The sequence below is a fragment of the Mus musculus genome, chromosome 19 (genome assembly GCF_000001635.26).
Source record: "Mus musculus strain C57BL/6J chromosome 19, GRCm38.p6 C57BL/6J".
Lineage (NCBI taxonomy): Eukaryota > Metazoa > Chordata > Mammalia > Rodentia > Muridae > Mus > Mus musculus.
The window spans coordinates 23,140,928-23,168,395 of NC_000085.6; the positions used below are offsets into that span (position 1 = coordinate 23,140,928).

General features: G+C 47.1%; 1 protein-coding gene and 1 non-coding gene across 2 annotated transcripts; both read left to right on the forward strand.

The window, feature by feature from the left end:
* Positions 1-298: 298 nt before the first annotated feature.
* Klf9 (Kruppel-like factor 9) lies at positions 299-27,202 on the forward strand. Its single transcript, NM_010638.5, has 2 exons — positions 299-1,332; positions 23,756-27,202. Exons 1-2 carry the CDS (start codon positions 828-830, stop codon positions 23,983-23,985), a joined length of 735 nt encoding a protein of 244 aa, NP_034768.2. The 5' UTR covers positions 299-827; the 3' UTR covers positions 23,986-27,202.
* Mir1192 (microRNA 1192) lies at positions 8,504-8,624 on the forward strand. Its single transcript, NR_035423.1, has one exon. It is a non-coding gene; the product is annotated as a microRNA 1192 (primary transcript).
* Positions 27,203-27,468: the final 266 nt, after the last annotated feature.

Sequence of the window (27,468 nt, forward strand, 5' to 3'; positions counted from 1 at the left end):
GCGCGCGGTCTGGGCGGCATCTGCGGGGATGCGCAGCCGCTGGTTGCCGGGCTCCGAGCAGTTTCCCTTTTAAATGTCAGCGTTCGGGGCTGGAGGGGCAGCACGCGGCGGCGGAACGGAACGGTCGGATTGGCCGCGCGCCGTAGTTCTAGACGCACCTCTCCACCGAAGGGCCCTTCTGACTGGCAGGGGGAGAAAGTAAACAGAGTTGAATCACCCTCCCCACTGGCCAATTGGAGGGGGCCTGGATTGTGACGTGATGGGATTCTGCGAAATTGTTACTGAGCTGGAGAATGCCGGAGAGGCGCGGCGCGGCAGGACCAGGGGCTCAGCGGCCGTCGGCGGACGCGGGAAGAAGTGTCTCGTAGGCGCGGAGCCCCACTCAGCCCCGGCCCCCCTCGTCCGCGTACTCGGCTGATGCCCCGGGGCGTCAGCTCGGCGGAGAGGCGGTCGAGGACGTGCGCCTGGCTCGCAGTTGGCTTTCTCTGGGACTCCGACACGTTTGCAGTCGAATAAACTTGCGACCGCCACGTGTGGCATCTCTCCGAGGAGGGCGCGCCCATCGTGGGATCGCGCGGGGCGCCGGGCAGGGCGGCGGCGACAGCGGCGGAGCCGGCCGCGGCTGCTGCGTGCGGAGGCGCTGCCGGTTACGTAAAGATGAGGGGCTGAGGTCGCCTCGGCGCTCCCGCGAGTCGCAAGCTCCCGCGCCCCCGCCCCCTCGGCCGCGCCGCACCGCGCTCGTCGTCCGAGGCCAGGGCAGGGCTAGCCGAAGCTCCGCAGCCACCTTCAAGTTTGGCCGCACCGCCCGGGCTGCCGTCGCCCGCACCATGTCCGCGGCCGCCTACATGGACTTCGTGGCTGCCCAGTGTCTGGTTTCCATCTCCAACCGCGCCGCCGTGCCGGAGCACGGGGGCGCTCCGGAAGCCGAGCGGCTGCGACTACCTGAGCGCGAGGTGACCAAGGAACACGGTGACCCGGGGGACACCTGGAAGGATTATTGCACGCTGGTCACTATCGCCAAGAGCTTGTTGGACCTCAACAAATACCGACCCATCCAGACCCCCTCGGTGTGCAGCGACAGTCTGGAGAGTCCCGATGAGGATATAGGATCCGACAGCGACGTGACCACCGAATCTGGGTCGAGTCCTTCCCACAGCCCGGAGGAGAGACAGGATTCTGGCAGCGCGCCCAGCCCACTCTCCCTCCTCCACTCTGGAGTGGCTTCGAAGGGGAAACACGCCTCCGAAAAGAGGCACAAGTGCCCCTACAGTGGCTGTGGGAAAGTCTATGGAAAATCCTCCCATCTTAAAGCCCATTACAGAGTGCATACAGGTTAGCGGCGTCGCCTCTCCCCCGCTTCGGGCTTTAGCTAACCTTTGGCCGGCCAGCATTCCTGGGCGCCCAGGACACCGCACTCGGCCTAGAGGCTGCAAACATTTTGGAGAAGATGCTGCTTAACTCCTGCACTCTCTCCTTACTTGGCTCCAACCTTTAGGAGCCACCCGAACCCACCCCCACCCCCCCAACCGCCGCTCTGAGCAAGTGGCTTGCGTGGCTCGGCCTGGAGCCGGCCCGCCCCTCCCTTACCCGCCCCGCCCCCGGGACTCCGTACCCCGCCGCTGCGGGGTCGCCCCACCTGGGGAGACGCTGGGGGGTAGGGTAGTCAAATGGCGCAGCTTTTATCCCATTCCCTGGTGGGGTTGCAACGGAGGGGTCGGCCTGGGAGGGGAGCCGCACTCTGCGTGAATCGTTTTAGGATGACTAAGGACTCATTTAACTGGATGGCGGCTACTTTTCAGGGCTTGCCAAGGTGGTTTTAAATTTGGCTAAGAGTCCCCTGAGAGGTTTAAAATAAAACTGCTTCAGGCTGCAGGGGAGACTGATGAAGGAATGGATGGTGGATTAACTTCTTGACTAGTTAGCTTTCCTAAGGAACGTGATTCAGTGCTGATCTGTTCCCATGTGACTTATTTGGTCTCATGCCTGAAGCCTTAGGAGAGAGGTGTGGTCTTTGCTGGAGTTCAAGGCCTCACGGATGAGTGTGGGGGCGTTCCTCTTAGCTGTAGGCCACGCAGCACACCAACGTGGCTGTAAAACCATCTGCTCTAGGGAACTGGCTTTAGGAGCTTAGTAGGACCCTGGTCAACTAGCTCTGGTGGTTCTAGTTAAACATGCCTAGAAAAAGGTGGAAGGCGTTCACATATGAACAAGTGTTGAGGTCAGCTAGGGAAGGGTCGTTTGTAACTGTTGTTATGATCAGGCAGCGGGCCTTACCTTGTCCTGAGACCGCATGTTTCAGAGTTGTTGGCATCGTGTCCAAAGGTGTTGAGGGGTTTGGTGTGAGACATTGGCATTTTGTAGAAGAGGTCCGGAACCTTTCTTTGGTTTCAAAATGATACTCGGTGGGATTTTCAGGTTTGTTTGCTATTGAAAAGACTATGTAGCCACCTGCCCTTTTTTATTATCCTTTGGAAAGTGAGTCTCTGGGAGGTGGCTGCCAGCATCAGAATAAATCTTAAATTTCCTAGTGATAATGAAAAGCTAGGTGCTGTTTGGGGTCCACGTCTAGGTTGCCATATGAAACTGCACCTTTGTAAGTTTGACTCTATAATAGCAGTTGGACAGGCCTGTACCCTCAGTGGGGGGGTGTGACCTTTAGTAGGGCTCTGGGAGGTGAACAGAGGTATAATAACTCAGCGAGTTACTCTCCACAGCTGTTGGGCGGGCCTGGCCATGTCAGCCATGTTCCCAGGGTTCAGTGGCTCACATGGACACCCACGGCCACCTTGAGCAAAGGCATTTTCTCCTTCAGGAGGACTGCCCAGTGGATGATGCAGGTGGGGAGGCCCGCAGTGCCTACTGTGGCTCAGCAGAAGATACCCAGCATTCTGGGCCATTTCAGCTGAGTGCTTTTCTCGGGCATTTATAGAAATGGCTGCTCATGTGTGCGTGCATGCGTGCTGCTCTTTAATTCTCCATAAGGCACGACAGCTCAGCTGTTTCAGGAGAACCTTTCACACCGATCACAGTTGAAAAGGAAATTAAGTAGGTGTTCTTCCCATTTTAAAATGCTACAGTCATACCTTTGGCTCTAGTGGTGTGGTGATTTCAGGGGTCTTAACTTATGTTTGGGGGGGGGGGCGTTGGGGATAAGTACTGCTAGTGTGGACAAAAATGCCAGCCGCTACAGATAATGCCTGAAGTGTTTTGGAGAGGAGGCGCATGCCAAGTTGAGTTTCTGGCGCTTCCATTCTCAGACAGCTTCAGGTTAGCTCGTGGTTGGGTGGGGCAAGCAGCTTCCGGATTTTCTCTCTGCGACTTCTTAAATCCTGAAGGTGCTTGGATCATCTGCATTCCGTGAAAATCTTAAGAACTGAAGTCCCTGCCACACCCCCCGAGCTCAGTACTGCTCCATACAGTCCCTCTAGAATCCCTCCCTTTTGCTCACTTCCTTATAGAGTCTTACACAGCTCAGCTTCCATAGAAGTTGAATCATTTCAATTTTTTTTTTGCCCCCTTTAATTCATGGAACACCTTCCATGCTGTCCCGAGGAAGGACACAGAGGAGGTGACTGAGTGAGGCTCGGGTTTTGCCTCTCTGTTTTCCTGAGACCCTACAGCAGGTGTTTGTAATTGGGGGTTTGCAAACTGTCGCCCTGCTGCAGAATTGGCTTTGCAGATTTGTTTGCTGTGGACAGCACAGAGTTTATAAAAATTTCATTAGTTACCAGCATCTAAAAAATCAGGATTCTGGCCTAAGTCCAGATGTCTAGCTTCTCTGGAAAGATCTGGCAAATAGTGGGCCGGATTCTTGCCTAGCAACAATTGGTTTGAACCACTTTTTATCAGGAGGACCTCATTTATATCTTTTTACTTTTGGTTTTTGGAGGCAGTGCCTTGCTATAGGCTGAACTTGCTATAAGCTGAACTTGGGCTTGAGATGTTCCCCTCACCCCCACCTCCTAAGTGCAGAGGTTACAGGCATGTACGCCAGACTTAGACTTTTTCCTTGGCTTCTCAGAGTGTCTGGCAGAAGGGGCTGGTATAGCATCCTTCAGTTTTAGAATAGAATAGTTTTGTCTCCCCTCTCCTCCTCCCCCAAGGACTGTCCATACTGGCTATTCTAACTTGAGTGGACAAGTTACCTTCCAAGGTAGTCAGCCTCTTTTACTATTCTCTGCGACTTTGGAGTCATTGTTTGTCCAAGGAGAATCTAGTGTTATTAGAAATGTGATATGGTCGATGTCGTAGCACATGCCTTTAATCCTAGCACTTGGGAGGCAGAAGCAGATGGATCTTTCAGAGTTCAAGGTCAGCCTGGTCTACATAGCAAGCAAGCTACTACAGGCTGCCAGGGTTATATAGTGAGACCCTGTCTTACAGAATTGTGATAGGAAGCTTACAGGGGCTACCGATGTTCAGTGGCAAAAGACAGGCTTAACATGCCCAAGGCCCTGGGTTCAATTCTTAGCACCCAAACAAAAGTCCAGGGAGTCTAGATTTCAGGGCCAGAGTCAGCTCTGGCTGTGACCCCAAGCCCTAGACTTTGAGACCTTAGTGGCTGAAGTGTTGTCACCTTCTCTTTTTGTAAGTACAAGGAAACCCTGTGTTCTCCTTCTTAAGGAGGTGTGTGCTCTTTGCCACAGTGGTTTTTCGTTTGTTTGTTTTTGTTTTTTTAAAGATTTATTTATTTATTTATTTAATGTATATGAGTACACTGTTGCTGTCTCCAGACACACCAGAAGACGGCATCAGATCCCATTACAGATGGTTGTGAGCCACCATGTGGTTGCTGGGAATTGAACTCAGGACCTCTGGAAGAACAGACAGTGCTCTTAACCGCTGAGCCATCTCTCCAGCCCTTGCCACGGTGTTAATGGGGTAGATTTCATAAACTGCTTCCTTCCTCCCAGATGCGTTTCCAGCTAAACCCGACTGAGTCGGGAGGGGTTGACTTGCCAATGGAGGTATGTCTCCACTGTTTTCCCATTATAGGTCCCCTAAGGAGACTTGAGATTTGTTTTTCTAACAAATGCCCACCCTATACCTACCCTATGGTGTCTTAACACTGAGAGCATGAATTCTAGAGCTACTTAGGGACTGTGCCCCTTTAGAAGGCCACAGATCATTCTAATACCTACCTAAGATTGTTTCCATCTATCAGAACCAATTTTTGCCCACCTGGGGATGATGCTAACCACACACACACACACACACACCCGTGGGAATGTCTAGCCCCATTTTCAAGTGTCTTGAGTGGATCGTAGCGAGGTGAGTGCAGAGCCATGTTCAGCTTCCTGTTGAGAAGATAGGTTCCTGAGTTTGTTGGGTTCTTGGGGTTTGCTTGTGAATTGCAGACCAGGTATACGTCTCTTGAGTCTTTGGGTTATTTGGCCTAGCAGAAAAATCCCTTCGAGATGGAGACCCACCCTGGTGGTGCTTATTTGTCCCTAGTCTGGAAGAGAAGGAGCCCTCCTTCATCTCTTGGCTGCCCCATCTTTGTGCCTCAGCACTGACAAAGCAGGGTGGCCTTGGGAGCTTCAGAAGCTGGCGAGGATCCCTGCTTCACAGCATGAAATGCAAATGGGGTACAATTATGAAAACCACGTGGTTGTTGTTTCCCTGGTTTCCCTCTCATGGAGTGTGAGTGGGCCTAGGGTTGGAGGAGGGAGGAGCTGAGGAAAGCAGAGCCCTCTGGATGGTAGCATCCATTGCCTTTAGACACCGTGCTATAACGGGAGGGACCCCATCCCCGGCTCGGTTGTTGATGCCTATCCCCAAGAACCAGTCAGTCGTTCTGCAGCGTCTGTGGGAAACTCCCTAAGTGAACTTCCCAGGGAGAAACATCACAGGGCACGCTGGGAAAGTATCTGACAACGATCTTCCCTAATAAGTTCATTGAGAGGAAGAAAACGGGGCAGATGGTTTCTCGTACTCTTTCTGCAGGCCCTAAAAGCCACAGGGCTCTAGCTCTTCTTGGAGAGCCTGCCTCTTCCGAGCATTAGCCTTGTTGGTTTTGAAAAACAACACCCAGGCTTCTTGTGTTTCTTAGTCTGGTTTTTCTTTTCTCTCTCTCTCTCTCTCTCTCTCTCTCTCTCTCTCTCTCTCTCTCTCTCTCTCTCTCTCTCGCCTTATCTATTCTCAGGGTTGGGGGAAGCTAGCTTACAGCTAGAAACCTCCCCCACATCACCCTCCTACCCTGCCTTAGTGTTTCTCCAGAAAGCCCAGCGCCCACGGAGGAGCGTAAATTAATGCCTAGTAATTGGTACAAAGGCACTTTCTGTTTCTATGCAACACACGCAAAAGGGAGAGAGGAAAAAAAGAACCCACAGATGTTAAAAAGGGAAAGAGAGATCCTCCCAGCAGTGGTCGTGGGTAATCCTGGCTCCCAGGCTGCCCCACTTTTTGTTGGAAGTTAGTCACAGGCCTAAGCCTAGTGCACTTGGTGGTGGTAATTGTTGGTCTAAAAAGAATAGACCTTGGAGGTTGGACGTGACCTTGAAAGGTCATCTCATCCATCATTTTGTCTGTAAAAGAGCATGTGCCCACCCTCTGAGATGGGCTTGATCTGCAGGAGCATTGGAGGAACTTGGGAGATTTGGAGGCACATTGCCAGGATACAGAAGCCCTCTAGCCTTCGCTAGCATGTGACTCTGAGCTTCTGGAATCTTCTGCGGCCTGTAGTTTTTCAGTAGAAAATGTTAAAGCCCGTGGTGGCTTTCAGCTCGCTTCTGAGAGCGCTCATGTCTCCCTCCCTTGTGAGCTCCAGGGGCTTTGAATCTGTGATTAAGGAGGTTTTATTTATATTGTTGGTTTAGAGCTGTGCCGGATGGATGCTGATGCCGCTTAGATGAGTTAATCAGGTATAGGGGCTTGGGGGAGTGGCCCAGCCTCTTCCTCTCGTGCCCAGCCAACCTCAGTTCCTGAAGCAGCTCCAGGCCAAGCTCAGAGTCCTTGCTTTTTCCTTCCTGGAAGGCCAAGAGTTAGTATTTGTCTTGCCTCCTCAGTAAGTGTAGGACTAGCAGTGATATTGGGAGAATGGCGTCCTCCACCAGAGTAGGGAGGAACCCAAATTTTTTTTTTTTTTTTTAATTTCTTGGGTCTTTCTCCACATTCATTCCCACTTGTTCCTAAACACACACGTTTGTGAGGTGTGTCTTCAAGCCTCTTTTTGTCTTAGCTGCACACTTCCCAGGTGCTCGGGGCTTTGGAAGCCTGTGGTAAGAGCTGAGAATCTGGACCTGGGATCCAAAGGTTTCCACTCCATCATCCCAGGCCAGAGCTGCTGGGTCTTTGCGTGAATGAAAGTGTTTTCTGGGGTTGGGGGATGGAACCTGGGCCTCCTGAGTGCTGCTAGCACTGTGTCTTGGGCCCCTGAAATTTATTGATTTATTTTTTGTTTGTTTGTTTTTCGAGACAGGGTTTCTCTGTGTAGCCCTGGCTGTCCTGGAACTCACTCTGTAGACCAGGCTGGCCTCGAACTCAGAAATCCGCCTGCCTCTGCCTCCCAAGTGCTGGGATTAAAGGCATGTGCCAACACTGCAGATCATTGTGGCTCAGAACAATGGGAGAAAGGTTGGGGGACTTCAGCACCTGCCCTTTACAGGGGATCAGCTCTGCTAAGATCACAGTTAGTGACGACAAGGCCCTGGCCCATCAGAATAGTGAGTGACTTCTCAGGAGCTCTAGCTAAGGCAAGGGGCTTCCAGAAGAGCCTTTACCTTCACCATAGAAACAGAGGTACCGTGATGGGAGCATGCACCTGCCCAGGCCTAACCTAACCCTGACTCCATAACTCTCATCACAAAGACTCAAGCAAAGCTTTTATCTCCCTGAAACCTCAGGTTTCTCACCTGTCAAATGGGGTTCCATAATTATATATATTCATGAAATTATGAGGCCACGTTCAGATGAGTCATTTAAAAGATTATGCATGCCAACCTTTTGCTGAGGATTACTACAATTAAAAAATATATATTTTACATACATATCCCAGACACCTTTGAGAGCCTTAGAATTTTTGTTTAGAATTCTAGGTGGACTCAGGATGGTGCTGAGCAATGGTGACAAGTGAAAGGTGTGTTAGATGGCGACAGCCATTGAGACTTAGTGAGCACTATCGTCCTGAACATGTAGTATGTCTCAGAGCCTGAGCTAAGTGGCTTACGTGCATTTCACTTGAATGTTAATCCCATAAGACCGAATAGAAGTGTGTTGCTTTTCTTGTTTAAACAGGAGGAATCAGACTCGTCCAAGGTTATGCTGAGATATTCCTACTGTTGTTTCAAGGTCTAAGTTGTACGTGAGGGCTGTTGAGTGGCTTGCTCCCAGTGAGAAGAGATTCTGTATTTATTCTTATGGCTCTTTTGGGTTTGGCCCTAGAGCCACCATCTTAAGCTGTCTTCCTTGTGCCCCAGGTCTGATGTGAAGATAGTTTTCATGAGTTTTAGTTAGGAAAGTCAACAAAAATAACTGCTCCTGACCTTGTCACCCGAAACTATTTCCTTCCAAACAGTAAAAACAAACAAACAAACAGACCAAATTTGTCATTGTTGTTTCGATTTGCTCTTTTTGTTTGTTTGCTTTTGTGTTTTGAGACAGGGTCTGGCTTGTATAGCTCATGCCAGCCTGCAACTCTATGGTCTAGGCTGTCTTTCTGCCTCAGCTTCCAGACTGCTGAGATGACAGGCCAGTGCTGCCACACCTGCCAGGGGCTGGGTTTGGGATCCATAAATAGGTTGCAAGCAAGAAAGTCCAGACTTGGACTTGCTCTGAGCTGGGCGTTGTGTCTCTCACCTATAATCCCAACACTTGATAGGCTTAGGCAGCAGACAACTGCCACGTGTTAGAGGGCACACTAGGCTACTTAGCAAAACTTAAAAAAAGATTAAAAATGGAGATCCAAGTTCAGGAGTTGCTGAATGCAGATGGACATTCAGTGCCCCCTCTCTCTATGGCTTTGCCACCCTCTTGCTGGCTCTGGCTTCATTCATGAGCAGGCTGTCTCTGAATGGTACTAAAATGGCTGCCAAGCAACACCAGACTCACTTCCTGCCAATTCAGCAAAGCCCCACAGAAAGACTACTTCCCATTCCTAATGATTCCAGCAAACAACCCAGGCTGAAAGCCACGGCTAAGCTTAAGTGGTGTGTCCCTTATGAAAACAGACTTATTTATCCAAGACTCTCAGGTCTGAAGGTGTGGGCTCAGAGAAAGGACTGGCTGCAAAGGGAAGCAAGGTGCACTGTTCCTTACCAGTAGAGGAAGATAGAGGCCAGACAAGGCGAATCAAACACCGATGTCCACTTAGGCTTGCAAATAGGCTGTGCCAAAGAGCAGCATTTATTTTCTCTGCTCTCCTGAGCTTAGCAGAAAAGATAGGCTCTGAGCGAATGGACAGAAAGGACCTGGCAGAGTACAGATAATTTCAACATATTTTACAAGTGCTCATGCACTCACAGGCCCCCCTGAGGAGATGATTGGGGAACCAAGACCAAACAAATGCTTCACATGGGACAAGTTTTATAAGCAGCCGTGTGATCTTCAGGGTTTTCACATCATCTATTCCAGTGCTCTGAGGGATGAAATGAATCACATTTACGTGAGCATTTATTATCCCAGGTGTTACTTAATAGAGAAGGTCTCTGTAAAGATGAGCCATTTATGTAGTGGTTCCTATCGAGATTCCAAAGTCCTTTCAATGTGCACCGTACTCAACAGAAACACCACAGTAAATACAGGAAACAGAAAATAGAGCTTACACACACACACACACACACACACACACGCCCCAAAGTGACTTAAATTCCTGGGCTGCCGTAATTCCGTTGTAGTTGTTGTATCATTACAGTTTCAAAGACAGTAGCAGAATGAAGTTGGGCGTGGAGTGCATGCCTCTAACCTGAGCATTTCGGGAGGACTAAGCAGGAGGGATGAATTCTGAGAGCATCCAAGGCCGGCTTGGGTCACTTGTCCAGATCCCATGGTGGGCAGGAGGCGGGGGGGGGGGGGGCGCGCCTCATGTTTGGAGAGCTCAGACCCAACCTTCATAGTTTCTGGTGATGAACACTGAATCAGGCCAATCTCTGACTCATTTTGTTGCAGAAATGAGTGGTTCAGTGGAGTAAGACTCTGTCACCACAGCCATACCCTGGTACCAGCAATGCGAAGTCCCCAGGGGGGAAGCTGGAGACAAATGATGGCATAGCATTGCCTGTCTGCCTCATCTGTCACAACCTACCTAGCTAGCTGGTAGAGTGGGCATAGTTACTAACCGCCCCCCCCCACCCCCGTTGGAGCAAAGCTCTATCTTGGCAGTATAAGAGTTCTTAGGATCAGTGAGTTTGTAAAGATACGATTCTACAGCTACACTGGCCTCAAACTCACAGTGATCCTTCTGCCTCAGCCTCGCAAGTGCTGGAATTATAGAAACAGCTTGTTAACACATTACATTGTATTATCTTTCTGAGGTAAAACTCAAGACAGCCATGCTAATTTGGGATTCCTCGCGTTCTTTCCCTGGTTGATATCTGGAATAGCAAAACTCACAGGCTGCTTTGGCATCATGAAGGGTCATCCCTGCAGCCTGGTGGTCTCCACTGGCTGTCACACACCCACTGTATGCTGAAGAGTGAGATTCTGGGCACTGTGACATTGCTTTCCTCTGGTGGCACCTAGTCCCGTCTCAACCCGGGTCCCACTTGACCACAACAAGCCAGCCCCTCAGGTGCCGTTCCAGTAGGACCTTCCTAACCTGGGCTTCCACAAGTTGCACTTGGTCTGGCGTGGCTGGGAGGTAGCAGCCTTTTCTGAGCACTTCCTGGTCTGACTTTAAGAGGAAATACAGAGCTCTGGCGCTCCCTAGAGACCTCTAACATCTGCACAGACACTGTTCTGCCAGCCCCATTCAGGGCTCACAAGCATAAGGTTGAAAATAACAGTAGCGAGTAGAAAAGACCCACGTAAGCCTCAAAACGCAGCAGCCTGGCCCTCTATGGACCGCTGGGCTTCGTCCATGATGCGTTGTGCTCAGGAAACAATCCAAGTACAGAGTCTGTACTGAGGCTTGTTACTTCTGCACTTGCACAAAGATGGCCAAGCAGAGAGGTCAGGGGCCGCCGTGTGCACTCCAAGGTCTTGGAGGTGTTAGCAAATTCAGAGGGAGTGAGCTTAAAGTGCATAGCTTTTTGTTTACTGAGACAGGGCTTCCTGTAGCCCAAGCTAGACTTAAATTTATTAGGCTACCAAGGATGGCGTTGGACACCATCCCCCTACCTCAGCCTTTTCAAGAATTGGAATTTCAGGTGTGTGCTACTTACAGCTCCAGGCTTGGTATTCTACATTAAAAAACAAGCAAAACAAGACAAAAACCCATTACTTAGAAACTGAAAGTTGGGAGCTATCACTTAACCGGCTTAACAATGAATGCACCCTGCCCCCACCCCCAGGCAATATCTATGCAAAGAAGGGCCAGGAAGACTGAGTGCAACCCCACCCCACCCCCACCCGCTGGCATGAACGGTTCCTTCAGCTCTGCCCTTGGCCAGTTTCTCTTATCTCCTATCTTTGTGTGCATACAACTGAAGCAAGCATCCAGGCTGGGTTTGAAACTGGCCATGCCCTGGTGCGGTGTCTTTGGGAGAATCATCTGCCCCTTAAGCTAAGCTGCTGCTCCTGATACCTGGCCAGTTAGAAAGCTCCATGCTAGGTGCTTCCAGCTCCACGTTCTCAGACTGACTTAAACAGTGCCTTCTAGTGAGGTGTACCAAGAGGCAGCCCTTTCTTGTGTTAAAAAAAATACGTATAGCTGTTTGAGGTCCATAGTTTGCTTCTGCACTGGTTTTAGAATTTCTGAGACGAGGCCAGGAGACTCAGTTCCTACTATGCTGAGTACCTGAAGGCTCAAGAATCTCGTCTGTCATCTTTCCTTGGAGTTTCAGGAGGGCTGTGTGTTTCTCACAGATCTATGGAGTTTGGGCGTCCATGCAAACAGTAGCAGTGGTGTCTGTTTACCCCACAGATCCCAAATGGCGGGCGAGAAGTATGCCCCGGGACAGACCCGTTCCCTTTAAAGAGTCTACACTGGTGCACAGGCTCCTTTCTTTCCCACTGGGACCCGGCAGCAGCATCTCGCATCAAAGCCACACGGCAAACATAAACATAGTGAAACCGGGCTGGAGAGACAGCTCAGCGGTTAGGAGCACTGACTGCTCTTCCAGAGGTCCTGAGTTCACTTCCCAGCAACCACATGGTGGCTCACAACCATCTGTAATGGAATCGGATGCCCTCTTCTAGTGTGTCGGAAGACAGCTACAGTGTACTTACATAAAATACAAAAGTAAACCTTTTTTTAAAAAAAAAAATAGCGAAACCACCTAGGCTACAGGAGATAGAACAGGTGGTACTCGGATGGGTAGCCGTGGGGGGGGGGGGGCAGGATTGTTCTTTCGGAGGCTGCCTGGCATCCTCCTCATTCCTTTAGAACATCTTTGGGTGTGGCGATACTTCCGGTGAACCGGAGGTGTATCGCGTCTTGATTTTTTGAGTCCAGGGTTCAGGGAAACGACTTAGGTAGAGATGGTGGAATTCTGTCTGGGATGTTCACAAACTGTTATGTTAGATTTGCCCTCGAGAACACTGGAGAATGGAAGTGTTTGTTCTGCCCTGCAGACCCACTACGGGTGGTGGGAAGGTGGCAGTGGACAGTCAGGGATTCAAGCAGGTCTTTGTGGGACCCACCAGGTCAAGCACTATGGTTGAGGCTGTGTTCTTGGACTGGCCCATTTTCTAGGAAGGATGGCAGTAGTTGGACAGCCCCGCTTATGCAGGGCACAACGCATTGCTCAGGAGGAGGGGTGCCTTTTGTCTGTTCTTGTTAGGGCCTTTTTCTAGGTCATTAAAAAGGAGGTGGTGAGAAGACAGATGTATATCCTGAAAGGTTTTTCACTTTCTAATGAGTTGTTTGTGTCAGAAACAGCGACTTCCTTTCTTGTCATTGACACCTTGAGTACCCATTAATTTCTCCATAGAAACTACACATCTCTGCTCCCACTGAACACATTGTTTCGGGTGGGTTTTTTGTTTTGTGTTAAGACGGGGGTCTCATCACATGGCCCTTCTTGACTGGACTGGAGTTCACTCTATAAGCTGGCTTTAGACTCCTAAATCTACCTGGCTTTTTTTTTCCTTTGCTTTTTTTGTTTTATTATATATATATATATATATATATATATATATATATATATATATATATATATATATATATTTAATTCTCTTTCCATAATTTATTTTTGTTACTCACTTTACATCCCAATTGCACACCCCCTTCTCTTCCCCTTCTAAGTCCTGCACTTAGAAATCTCTCCCCCTCTACCCTCTCCTATCTATAATGAAGTCTGCTGCTTCTGCACTTTCAAGAAGATGAACAAGCAGAGCTGTTGAAGGTCAGGGGCCATGTGCACTCCAAGATCTTGGAGGTGCTAGCGAATCCAGAGGAGTAAGCTTAAGGTCCATAGCTTTTTGTCTTGGGTACCACCCTATCCTGGGACATCTGTCCCAGCAGGACTAAACCCATCCTCTCCCACTGAGACTAACCAGGCAGTCCAGATAGGGAAGGGGATCCAATGGCAGGCAACAGAGTCAGAGAGAGCCCCACTCCAGTTGCTAGGGAACCCAAGTGAAGACCAAGTTGCACATCAACAAGAGTCTCATTATGTGGCCTAGCCTGGCCTCAAACTCTATCCTCCAGTCTCAGCTACCCAGATGCTGATTAATAGGCATGGACTACTGGGAGCATCCTCAAAATGCTTGATAATCTGTGGAATAACTTAAGCTCAAATGCATCATTATCTTCAGTAAGTTTATATATTCACATAAGAACATACGAGTTTCTGAAACAATGTCTTCACATAACAACTCAGTCTGGCCTTGAATTTACTGGGTAAACCAGAATGGCTTTGCATTTGTAAGCCTCCTGTTGTAGCTTACAAATTGCTAAGGGTGTGGGTATGGGTCACCATGTCCATCTTTTGTAAATATTAGATAACTTTCTGTCTCTATCAAATCTGTATTTATGGGCATTTGCACACCAGAGCACTGGAGGATGGAGATGGTTGCCCCCTTTCTGCCTCTGCTGACCTATAAAGATGAGCTTGAATTTCTGACCTTCCTGCCTCTGTCTCCCAAATGCTGAGAGTACAAGCCTGTACCTGGGTTTTGTGGTTCTAGAGGTCGAACTCTAGGCTTTATGCATGCTGAGCAAGCAGATAATCTTCTAGGTGAGCCACATCACACCCCTGGCTTCCTCCCCTTTCTTTCTTCCTTCTTCCTTTCCTTTTCCTTCCCTTCTCTCTCCCTCCTTCCTTCCATCCTTGCCTTTCTCGACTTCCTTCCTTTTTCTTTTTTTCTGGGGATAGAGTCTCACTAAATAGCTCAAATTGACCTCAAACTCCTGGTGGTATTTTTTTAAAGATTTATTATTATTATTATTATGTGTAAGTACACTGTAACTGTCTTCAGACACACCAGAAGAGGGCATCAGATCTCATTACAGATGGTTGTGAGCCTCCATGTGGTTGCTGGAACCCGAACTCAGGACCTTCAGAAGAACAGTCAGTGCTCCACGGAGCCATCTCTCCAGCCCTCATGGTGGTATTCTTGCCTCAGTATCCCAAGTCCTGGGACTGTAGATATACGTGTGTGTGTGTGTGTGTGTGTGTGTGTGTTTTGAGGCAGGGTCTCACTATGTTGTCCAGGCAACCCTTGAATATATGGCTATCTTCCCACGTCAGCATCCTGGGTGTTGGGGTTATAGATCTTCACCATCATGCCTAATCACTCTTCACATTATCATTTTAAAATTTATTCTTGTCTCATACAGTGCATCCTGACCCCCTCCCATCTGTCTGTCTGTCTATCGTCTATCTACCTACTTTGTGATGGGGTCTTTTTACACATCCCTAGCTGTCCTGGAACTCACTATGTAGACCAGGCTGGACATAAATTCACAGATTCACCTATGTCTCAGTGAACCTGGAGTTCACCAACTCAGACTGCGAACGAAGGAGCGTCAGACCCTCTTATCAGCTCCTTCCCAGTGCTGGATTTTACGCACAAATGGTTTTGTTTTGTTTTAGCATGTGTGGCAGAGATAGAATTCAGTCTAGTCTTCATGTTTACATAGCAAGCAGTTTACTATCTACCTGTCACACAGGTGTGTGTGTGTGTGTGTGTGTGTGTGTGTGTGTGTGTGTGTGTGTGTGTGTGTGTGTTGCTCATCAATCCTAGGACCTTGCACATGCTAGGCAAGTGCTTTATCACTGATCTACATGCCTAGCTATCAGGATATTCTATATTTTTTTAATTTAAAAAATTTTGATATTGTGATATAATTACAACATATCTCCCATCCCTTTCCTCCCTTCAAGTTCTCGCATGCATCCCTCCCCATTGTCCTTTAAAACCACGGCCTCTGTTTTCACTAGTTGTATATATACATATATGTATATGCATATATGTGCAATGCATGTATATTTCTACATATAACTTGTTTAGTATGTATAATGTTATTTGTATGTATGTTTTCAGGGCCAACCATTTGGCCCTTCCCTGGGGAATTCCATCTGTCATCCCCAGCTTTCTCAGTTGCCTAATTTATTAAATGTATAAGTATTGTGTGTATAGTGTGTGGGGGTGGGGGTGGGGGTGGGTGGGACAGGGGACATCTTTTAGGAGTGGTTTTCTTCTTTGAACATGTTGCAGATAGTCTCCTTTGCTGTTTCCACACACTGCACACTCCAGGCCCTCCAGCTTTAACTGACTCTCTTGTCTTTACTCCCATCTCTCTGGGAGTATGGGGACCACACATGTGCACTGCTGCATCCATCTTCTTTACTAGGTTCTGGTTTGGATGGCCATTCTTGCATAGCAAGTGTTGTTAATTGTATTATAGATTTTAATCTTTATCATATGCTGCGATTTCATAAACTTTCATAAACTCTCTTTTTTTAAGATTTATTTATTTATTATATGTAAGTACACTGTAGCTGTCTTCAGACACACCCGAAGAGGGCATCAGATCTCATTACGGATGGTTGTGAGCCACGATGTGGTTGTTGGGATTTGAACTCAGGTTCAAAAGAGCATTCAGTGCTCTTAGCCGCTGAGCCATCTCTCCAACCCACTCAGTTCTTAAGTTTCATAAAGTTTTATAATGTGTATAAGGCTGCATACATACATATTGCCATGTAGAATCAGAGGAAGAGGGATGGTGAACTTGAGGCCAGACTAGATTACACCAGGAGAGAAACTCTGTCTCAAGAACAAAAACTAAAAAGAAAAATCCTTAAATTTTGCTTCCTCTATTCCACCATGATTCAAAAACATTTATCTGTGTTTTCTTTAGTTTTTACTTTTATTGGCCCATTTAGAATTCAGTGAAGTAAAAAGCGTAGGACAGGATTGCAGATTTTTTTGCCCAATATTCCTGTTATTATGAAAAAAATTTTACATATTATGAAAAAATTTACGTAGTCACCGATTTGAAATCTTCCATGTACAGAATCTCTGCAATCTTAGGTTACCATGTACTCAGTCCCAATGGGTTCCTGGGTTTGTTTTCAGTTCTCCTCGGCTGCTGAACCAGGGTCTCACAATCTTCATTATCCTAGCTGTAGTAATACATTTTATAAGTAGTCTTGCAAGTACTTATTTTTCTCCAGAGTTTTCCTGACAAGCCAGACATGTTTATTCTTTCAAATGATCTTCAGAAATTGGTCAAGTTTAAGAAAAAAAAATTCTTACAGTATGTGTGAATGTCATCGATGGATGTCTTTGTGCCAAACGGTGGTATTTCCACCACCAGGCTTCGCCCTCCAAGAAGTCTAGAACTGTTGTTCCATCATGTGTTTTCTTTGATTCTTCTGGGTTTGTTGTGAAGGTCCTGAGTCTTCGTTCTTAGGCCTGTCCTAAATGTTCCTGATCCGGTCATAACAAAACCCTGGCTCCTGCTTTCAAAATGTATATGGGAGAGGGCTGGAGAGATGGCTCAGCAGTTAAGAGGACTGACTGCTCTTCCAGAGGCCCTGAGTTCGAGTCCCAGTAACCACATGGTGGCTCACAACCATCTGTAATGGGGTCTGATGATGCCCTCTTCTGGTGTGTCTGAAGACAGCTCCAGTGTGCTCACATACATACAATAAATAAATAATTCTTTAAAAAATTTTATATGGGAATTGCAGCCCACCCTCACCCCCGTTATCTTGACTTCTCAATCAGATATTCTCAACTGACAATCATAGACTACATTTTCTTTCCTAACTGCATCCACCCCATCTCCTGAACAGAAAGAGACTGAGCCTCTTCTCTTGCAAGTGGCAAATGTCGCTGAGAAAGTTTTATTTTTATTTTACTATTGACCTTGCTGAAGGAAGGTTTCAGATTTGTGTTCTTCTTCTTTTTTAAATATTTATTTATTGATTGATTCTATGTATGTGAGTACACGGTAGCTGTACAGTTGATTGTGATGTGGATGTTGGAGATTGAATTTTAGGACCTCTGCTCGCTCTGGTCAACTCAGCTCGCTCAGTCCCTGCTTGCTCCAGCCCAAAGCTTCATTTATTATTATACATAAGTTCACTGTAGCTGACTTCAGACGCACCAGAAGAGGGTGTCAGATCTCATTACGGGTGGTCCTGAGCCACCATGTGATTGCTGGGATTTGAACTCAGGACCTTCAGAAGAGCAGCCAGTGCTCTTACCCATTGAGCCATCTCACCAGCCCCCAGATTTGTGTTCTTTAAACGTGCTAAATGATGATCTTTGTTTTCCTTTACTAGGGATGAATATTAAGTTTTATCAAGTGTTTTGCATCTTTTTAAGGTGTGCATTGGTAAGGACACAAGCAGTAACATATTTTCCAATACCAAAGTATCCCTTTTCTTCCATAGACTTTTAGACTTGGTTTTGCCCCCTTGCAGGAATTGATTCTTGATTGACGATTGGAGAGTTCTGTTCCTGAAACCGAAGCTTCCTTCCCTTAGATTTGTTCGTTACTAAAATGGTTGGCTTTGGCCAGAAGCAGCAAGAGCATTTATTTGATTGTGGATTTGGAACCTTGACGTGACAAGGTTGGATCTCCTTTGAGCCCTCTCTGGCTAAGGAAGGGAAGGAAGGAAGGTGAGAAAAACCAGGAAGAAAGGGGTATTGAAAACTCTGGGTTCAGATCTCAGTGGCAGCCTCGACTCGGGAGAACCTAGGGGATCCTGCAGGGGGAGTTGAGTGCTTAGCAGGTACAAAGCCCTCTGGCCTCCTGTCACGTATGGAGTCTCAGTTCAATTGACCTCAGCACTTTCCCAATAAGAATGAGCTATGTTTGGCTTCAGCAGTGTCCATTGGCTTTCTGTCGCCATGACATGCTACTCAAGATATGTCAGTTTCAAGAGGAAAATGTTTATCTTGGCTTTTGATTTCAGAGGGTTCAGCCCATGGTTGCTTGCCTGGGTTCCTTTCTTTGAGCCTGTGGGGCAGTGCATCATGGTGGAAATGTGGGATAATGGAGAATGTTCATCTTGTAGTAGCTAAGAAACTGAGAGAGAAGAGGGCCCAGGGTCCCAATATGCCCTTCAAGGATGTCCTGTGGGTAGCTTAACTTCTTCCCCAGGGGGCTCCATTTCCTAGCTGACCCCCCACTACCAACACCACCACAGCTCTACAGCTAGGGACCAAGCCTTCAACACGGAGGCCTCAGGCGTTTGAGAACCGGTTCATCGGGGCTAATTGCTAGTAGGCCGGGAAATTTCTTCCCAGATATGGGCCCTTTGTGACTGTAGTTGGAAGGCACAGCTGGGCCTGTCTCATGCCCTGGTGGGGGCCAGGGAGCATTCCGGAGGCCTGGTTGTCTCCACAGAGCAAGTCTGTTACTCATGCTGTGCCGAGCTCAGTAGCTTTTTTTGGTCAAGTTTATTTTTTATACTTTGAAAAGTCTGTCGGAAAGAGGTGCTTAGCCTGTGCTGCTAGGGGCGGGAGTGCAGCGTAAATAATGAGAATTCCGGAGCCTGGGTTGTTAGCAGCTCTGCTCCAGTAAGGCAGAGTTTATGGTGTTGTTGCCTCTGGGTGTGTTTTCCTGAGAAGGCCAGAAACTACACTGTAGCACAAGCCTGCTTTTCTCCCCGACAGGAATGGTAACTCTCATTAACACTGCAGACTGGGCTTAAAGATTCTCCTACTGATGCTTGCCTGGCCGTGAACACCATGGAGAAGGCTGGCTATTGCCCTTTGACCTCAAAAGCTCTTGAGTTCAGAGTGGACCTCACTTAGTGTCCCTCTCAGACTGGAACTGTGACATGACAGCTCACAGTTCTGCTGCCCTCTTCCCTTCTCTTCGCAAGGTCTCTGTTCCCTTCAGCCTCGTTCTCCTCTTGGCATGGTTTTCCATTCTTCTGCCCCTGTGTTTTGTTTTCTTTGGGGTCTTGTTATATAACACAGGCTTACCTCACTCAAGGCAAACCTCCTGTCTCAGTCTCCTCATAGTCAGGGTTGCAGGTTTGTCCACCACGCTGGGCTTCTGTCTTACACTTCCTTAGGTGTGAACCTTATATCACTGTCAATGACACCTTGTGTTTGCCATTCACATATCCTCATATATCCCATAATAGGTTGTACGCCCGTCCTCCCTGGGCTGAAGGGAAACAAACAATAGGTTCCCATGCAAAGTCGGGCCTGCATATACACCCCTGGCTGGTGTTGAGTTTGCATGGCTGTCAGAACCGTGGACTTCACCACAACCCAGAATGGAGTTAGCCATGAATCTTGAGTTCATCCCACTTGCTCTGCCATGAGCTGCTCTTCTCTTGTTCTTACCCTTTTGGTCTTGGCTTCTGGCAAGGCCAGGTTTGGCTTGTGGGCTATAGGGGGCTCGGCTTTGCCTGATGCCTTTCCAAAGTACTCCCTAAGGTTCAAACCTGCTACTTACAACAGCATTGCTAACTGCTTACAGACTGTCTGCTCTGGTGTACAAGCTAAATGACCCCAATGAAGGCTCTTCCTGGCTCTGGGCTAGCTCTGGACTCTGGGCTAGCCTTTCTCTTTTCTCTGAAACCCTCGGGGAGGAGAAAGCTCCCCAGGGAAAGCTCCTGAACTTAGGAACAATCACCAACAGTGACTGGCCATAAATTAGATTGGAATCGAGTCCTCTGAGAGCATCATTCAACTTCTCTCTATATGTCAGTGTGAGCATCCATGGCTGACGTGGTCAATCTCCTGGCTGCTGGGATGCCAGGTCAGCTTGATTTTTATCGTCTCTCTGTTAGCATGACATTTTTAATACACAACATTGTTTCGAAAAACATTTCCCGGGCTGGAGAGATGGCTCAGCGGTTAAGAGCACTGACTACTCTTCTAAAGGTCCTGAGTTCAAATCCTAGCAACCACATGGTGGCTCACAACTATCCATAATGAGATCTGATGCCTTCTTCTGGTGTGTCTGAAGACAGTTACAGTGTACTTAGATATAATAATAGATAAATCTTTGGGCCGGAGTGAGCTGGGTTGACTGGAGCGAGTAGAGCCAACTGAAATGAGCAGAGGTCCTAAATTCAACTCCCAGCAACCACATGATGGCATTTGTACAGCTACAACTAAATAAAGCTAAAAGATTTATTTGGAAAAAAAAAAAAGAAAGAAAAACATTTCCCTTTAGATTGTCTTTTGGGGGTTAGAAAGGACTGCTGCAGGCTAATCCCAGAATGGTTCGAAGTCTGCTGTAGTGATCTAACTTCTGAGGTGGTTTTGGTCATATATTAGTGGTCTGGAAACACACACACACACACACACACACACACACACACACACACACACACACACAGACCCCTCTACATACCTGGCCCTGTCTGTGGGTTCGAGGTCAGTTGATTCAATCAAATACAGATTAAAAAAAATATTCAAGAAGAATGTGTTTCTGCTAAACACGTATTGACTTTTTCCCCCCTTGTCATTAGTCCCTAAAGAATGAAATAAACAACTCTTTAAGTAGCCTAGGGATCATGTAGAGCATATACGATGTGCTCATGCTATATGGAAATATAAAATATACAATTTTATTTATCCAAGGGACTTAACTCTTTAGATTATGGTATCCCTGCGTAGGTGGGGGTCTTGGGGCCCATCCTCCACTGCTCCTGGGAGTCCACTGAGTGCTTAGAGTAATAACTAATACGAAAGTCACATCAAGTATTTTCCTTGCCATAAGACACCGTTATAAGAGAGTTCTTACAATCTGGATTTCAGCTCGTGCTCAAAGATCTGCTGAAGCGGGGCCAAGCTTTTTGTTCAGCAGGAATTTTAGCCCCCGACTTTGTTGGATTGTTCGGTGCAAGCTTTCTGGCTGCCTTTCTTCTTGGGCTCCCCCCTCAGGAACTCCGCTGTGCAGTCTCTCTCCTGGCTCTCTGGCCACCTTCTGTGCTTAGCTCCGACATTCTCGCTGTGAGGATTTAGCCCTAAGCTTGCACGTAGCCTTGCTTTTTTTGCCCAGCAGAGTTTTCCTCAAGACCGAGTAGGCTTTGCAGTGTTGGACCCGGGCATAGGAAACAACACATGTATAGATTACTGCAATGCTGGACAGTTGCCTGGCTTGCCTCCATTATTTGTGCATCTCACTGGTGCAGGTGAAGAGAGGAGAGAGTGACTTTCCGATGACTCAGATGACTCAGATGCCTTGAGCTGGACAGCTCCCAGCCTCTGCAGTGTCTTTCCAGCTTCCAGCAAGCCGGGGACAGGAGTGAGAAAATGATCGCTCCTCACACCTACCAAGAGAAAAGCATGCCTGCAGAGTGCTGTGGAGCCTGTGTGTCCTGTGTGTAGGAAGCAGCTGTTTTGGGCTGTGCTTGGAACAGTGTGAAGGGCAGGCAGGTGGTCCCAGAGCAAGGTGATGACAGATACTTGCAAGAGCAACTGAGGTCCCTGTGTCAGCACAGTCTGATTTTGTGCTGGTGTGTGTCCTTCTCGGGTGATTGACACAGTCCCATCCCCCTGGCTGGCATCTTGGTGCGTGCATGCGTGTAATGGTATCACTTACAGGAGCATATAAGTTCCAGATGGGACTTAGCTGCATTCTAAGTGTGTGACATAGTATGGTGTGACTCCAACCAAAGAAAGCAGTCAGAACCGGGAGAGATATGGGAAGAGTGCTAAGTCTTCCCGACCCACTAGAGGTTGGACAGCTGAGTAGCTAGGAGCCCAGGGCTGACATTAGGCAGACAGTGAGCTCATGGCTCTGCTTTTGAATGGTATGTTCCAGCAAGTAACAAACCCTCCAAGTCTCCATTTTCTCCACTGTACGATGGCCACTGTGTGGGGCTCGGAAAAGCCAGTGGAATGGTTAATGTGTAGCCCTAGCTCGATCCCTGTACTTATTTAATGGGAGGAACATGTAGGGTTTTTTTTTTGGGGGGGGGGGTCATGTGATCTGAGGAAGAGATGGCTAGTGTAAGCTGGGTCCTGAGACACTATGACTTGTAAGATGGCTTTGCAGGAGGGCACAGTCCATAGCCACTGCAGTGTATTCTCAGCGTATTCTCAAGCCCTGCTAGGATGCCTCCCCAGGTAGAGGCTACAGTGCTGGCAAGGGCTAAGGGAAATTGCCTGTTGTTGGGAGCGAGGGGGGCCTCCCAGTCCTCTCCTTTCATCTCTGTGATGCCGGGAAATGTAGCAAAGGTCTTGGCCTTTGGCCTGATCTTAAGATCTCCTGAAACCAACAATTGTATAGGATAAAATTAGAAGGAGGAGGGGCAGGGGGAGGAGGAGGAAGAAGAAGAGGAGGAGGAAGAAGGGTTTCTGAGTGATCACTGGGTACAAAGTACCACGCTTCTTTGTTTAGACAATGCTCAGCAATTTCCCGTTGCTTAGCTCGCCAGGGCTGCCAGAAGGAACCACAGACATTCTCTGACTGAGTGGACAGTAGTTTCTGGAAGTCTGGAAACTCATTAAGGTCTCTCAGGATAGCTGCTCACTGTGCTCTTACGCCCCTGCCTTGTTCCCCTGTTACAAGGACACCGGTCATGGGATGAAGACCCACCCCCCCAGGGACCTCATTTAAGTCCCATTACCTCCTTAAGGACTCAATTTAGGGACCAAGCCCCTTTCTACTCCAGGATTCTCAGGTGCAAAGTCCTAACCAAAAATGTAAATGTGTAGGCTGGTGAGATGGCCGTGCAGGTCTAGTGATCAGAGTTCAATCCCAGAGCCCCTGTAAAAACAAGAAGAGACTTGGTTCCACAAACTTGTCCTTCGACCTCCATGTGAGTGTCAAGACACACATACCTATGTGCACACACGTATAATCTTAATTTTTAAAAAATTCAAGTATTTGCATAGAATAAATGTGTTTACATTACCTACAATTTCTAATATGGTGTAAATGTTGTGCAGTCTGACATGAAGGTAACAGTAAAAAAATGTCGGTACATGTGACACTTTTTCCTTTCCAGATAATTTTCCATCCATGATTAGTTGAATCCAGATATGGACCCCATGGTTAGGCAGGACAACTATACAGTCACATTCTGAGATGTGTGTATTGGGGGTTAGGATGTCAACTGAGAGTGTGGGGGATCTGGGGTGGGGTGGGGGAATACAACAGAGTCCGTAAAACTCATGACAGAGTTTATCCTTAGTGTCCTAGGGACTGTCACCCATAGGTGGTCTTCAGAATGCTTTTGACATACCCTTTCAGCAGTGCTATGTCTTGATTTCCTTCTCCTAGGTGAACGGCCCTTTCCCTGCACGTGGCCAGACTGCCTTAAAAAGTTCTCGCGCTCGGATGAGCTGACCCGCCACTACCGGACCCACACTGGGGAAAAGCAGTTCCGTTGCCCACTGTGTGAGAAGAGATTCATGAGGAGTGACCATCTCACCAAGCATGCCCGGCGTCACACCGAGTTCCATCCCAGCATGATCAAGAGATCAAAAAAGGCTCTTGCCAGCCCCTTGTGAGGTGCTCCCCATGGCAGCCAGGCAGAGATGGGTCCCCGGAAGGACAGAGCTCCCAGGAAACAGACTGACACATGGAAATCTGCCACAGCAGAGGCGCGCTGGCCACAGGAGGTCACTGCTTCTTTGGCCAATATTCTGATATCTCCCTGCACTGTTTCCAAAAAGCACATGGTAGCCCTAAGGTCAAAGTCAACATTTGGTCCCCTTGCAGAGGCAACTCTGAACCGTCTCTGACTGTTGGAGGGCAGGCAAATAAATGCTTTTGGTATTTTCTCCTTTGTTTTTGGGGGAGGGGGGAGGGGGCAAGGCCAAGACGAGGGGTAGGATTCTGAAGATTCAGACTGGTGGTGTACATACGTCTGACTGGGTGAGTTGACCCCTGGCCTCCCACAGTGACTCTGGATCCTTGATGCTTGCTGACTCTCAGAATTGTTTTTTCTTCTCATTTAATGTAACGACCGGTGTGCTTCAGTTTGTTTAGCAGAACCACTCTCTTGAATCACATTAACTTTTGAGATTTAAAAAAAACAAAACAAAAAAAAAAAAAACAACAAAAAAAAACCAACCCTCCATAGCACAGCTGTCTTTTATGCAAGCAAGAGCACACCTACTCCAGCATGATTTGTCATCTAAAGACTTGAAAACAAAACAACAACAACAAAAAGTTACTTATAGTCAATGGATAAGCAGAGTCCGAATTTACACTAATCAAGACAGACCTTCGAGGGGTCACGATAAGTCCGGAACTTTCAAACCTTGCTTCGTATGAATTGTACTATCTGAACATAAACTGCACTTTTATTTTCTAATACCGAGGGTGAATACGGTAAATACATGCTTTGAGGGTAGAAGCCGACGGTCTGTTTGGCACCACGTTATAATCTGCTTATTTTAACAGTATACACATTTCCCTGAGAACCTATGGCAAAGATGGGAGGGCAGAACATATGAAACACATGCTGACGAGGGGGAGGAGGAGGGGAGTGCTTTTAAAGATAACAAAAAATGAGCAAACAATTTTAACTTCATGAATTTGTTTGAATTCCCCCATGCTTTCTGATAACGCCGTCTCGTTCCACGCTCGGGACTAGGACAGAGCGAGAGCGGTCGGCTGGCTCTCTGTAGCGTTGGTTGATAAATGGGTATATAGCCATCACCAGGCCTGGAAGTGCCCCCCCTTTGGTGGGGGGGTGCTTCTTGGTCTCCTTATGTTCTATGAAATTCCCACTATGAGGTGCAAGAGTTATATCAAAGGAAGCTGAAATACGAAAAAAAAAAAGTTTGCCCCTGTAAGTAGTAAGTGTCTAGGGAAGGAAGACGCCACAATGAATGACTTCAGAGGCCACTCTGCAGAACAGTCCCTTCTGGTGAACATAGGTCAAAGAAACGCACGTGAATGGCATCACATCACTGTCTGCATCAGTATCCCTACCACTACTTAGCTTGTATCTAGGTGTCTACACAATGGCCTGAACCACTATATCCATCCTTTGCCATTTACTGAAAAACTTAGTTTTGGCTTTTACATGGCCAGAAAAACAAACTCAGTTTTCATAGTTAAAAAACAAAAAAAGAAAACAACAAAAAAAAAGAAAACAAAAACCTCATTTGAGGGGAGTCAGCAGTGATCATGGGGAAATGTTTACATTTTTTCCTTCAGAAATACCACTTTCTGATGATTTTATCTGATATTTAAAACAGGGAGCTATGGTGCACTCTAGTTTGCACATGGTGTGTAAACTCGGGGTTCCCACCTGCAGTGAGCTCCACATTTCACCCAGCGCATGCTCACCCCCATCTCAGCGTGGTTGCTCCTGCAGTGGGCACAGGGCACAGCTGACTCCGACTTCCAATACGACAGCCATCACTAGCGCAGTGTTTTCTGTTTAACCAATGTAGTTGTATCAGTAGTTCTCTCAGAACTGCTTTTAACATTAGGGACTGGGAGCAGTCCACGAGCTAAAAAGGAAAGTGTTTTCTCATGAGAAAACATGTCAGGAAAAATAAAGAACACTTTCTACCTCTGTTTCAGATTTTGAAACGCTTATTTTAAACCAAATTTTAATTTCTGTGTCCAAAATAAGTTTTAAGGACATCTGTTCTTCCATATGAAATAGGTTAGGCTGCCCATTTCTCCCGAGCTCATGGGAAGGCTGTGCATAGGGTACTCTGAGCGCTGCCTTTTAGTGAGTGAGGAGTTTGGGGTTGCCTAGCAACTTGCTAACTTGTATAAACTCAGCTTTCCCTCAACAGAAAGAAATGAAGGAAAACCAAGTCAGTGAAAGACAATCTTTATTGTTTCAGGAGTAAATCTGTATGTGGCTTTTGTCAAACACTTAAATGGATATAAACGCAGCAACTTGTTTGAAAAGATGCACAATTAACCTCCCGGAAGAGTTGCTACTTGCCTTTTCAAGTTGTCAACCGACACACATTTGATATTCTCTTAGATGTTATAGTAACGTAACGTATAAACTCAAGGCTTTTTATTCTTTGTGATAAGTCCTGTTTTACGACGTCAGAAAACAGGAACCAGCATTCTAATTAGATTTACTACATGGAGATATGGTTCAAATAGGACTATTAGAGTTCATTGAACACTAAAACTATGAAACAATTACTTTTTATATTAAAAAGACCATGGATTTAACTTACAAAAATCCAAATGCAGGATAGTAATTTTTGTTTACTTTTTTAACCAAACTGAATTTTTTGAAAGACTATCGCAGGTGTTCAAAAAGAAAGAAGCCGTTTTATCTAATAGTGTAAGTAGATGTCACTCATGGAAAATCTACTAGTTTTAGGGTTAAGATATCTCCTCTCCTTGGTTAGGGAAGAAGAAAGCCCTTCGCCATTGTGGAATGACACCCTGGCTTTAAGCTCCACATCACGCTTCTTTTGAGAATTATATTTGGTAGTTACAATTACAGAAACTAATTAGTTTGTCAGTTCGCAGATAGATTTAGCACAGTACTCATCACTCTGGGTAGATAAGATGTTCTTTCACAGCGGATGAATGGTCTGGAACACTGTAAGATACTGATCTTTACAACTGTTTAATCAGTTTTATTTTTGTACAGTATTAGTGACCTAAGTTATTTTGCTGTCCCGTTTTTTGTAAATCAAATGAAATTATAAAAGAGGATTCTGACCGTAGGTATTTTGTACATATGTATATATGTTGTCCAAATAAAAATAATAAATGATAAAGATTAAATTGTTCCAGCCATTACGTTCTTCCACAGGGGCACATTTCACTCTGAGGGAAGTTGGCCTGTTAACCTGTATTCACAGATCTCACAGCAAATGCAGAGGTGGTTTAGCTCCGTGTCTGCCTTTCAGCTTGTGCCATGTTTGGACAAATGTGTATTTACTCTTCACAGACCTCCGTGGGGTACGCAGAATAGAGGCCACTTAAACACTGTCTTAGGTAAGAGGGGAATATTTACATTTTGAGTTAACTCAACGCGCTAGGGATGGACC

Excerpts from the sequence above, each read along its gene's own strand:
- Klf9 (NM_010638.5), top strand. The coding sequence starts at position 828 with ATGTCCGCGGCCGCCTACATGGACTTCGTGGCTGCCCAGTGTCTGGTT. Across the intron at positions 1,333-23,755 it reads CCATTACAGAGTGCATACAG|GTGAACGGCCCTTTCCCTGC; the intron begins GTTAGCGGCGTC and ends TCCTTCTCCTAG.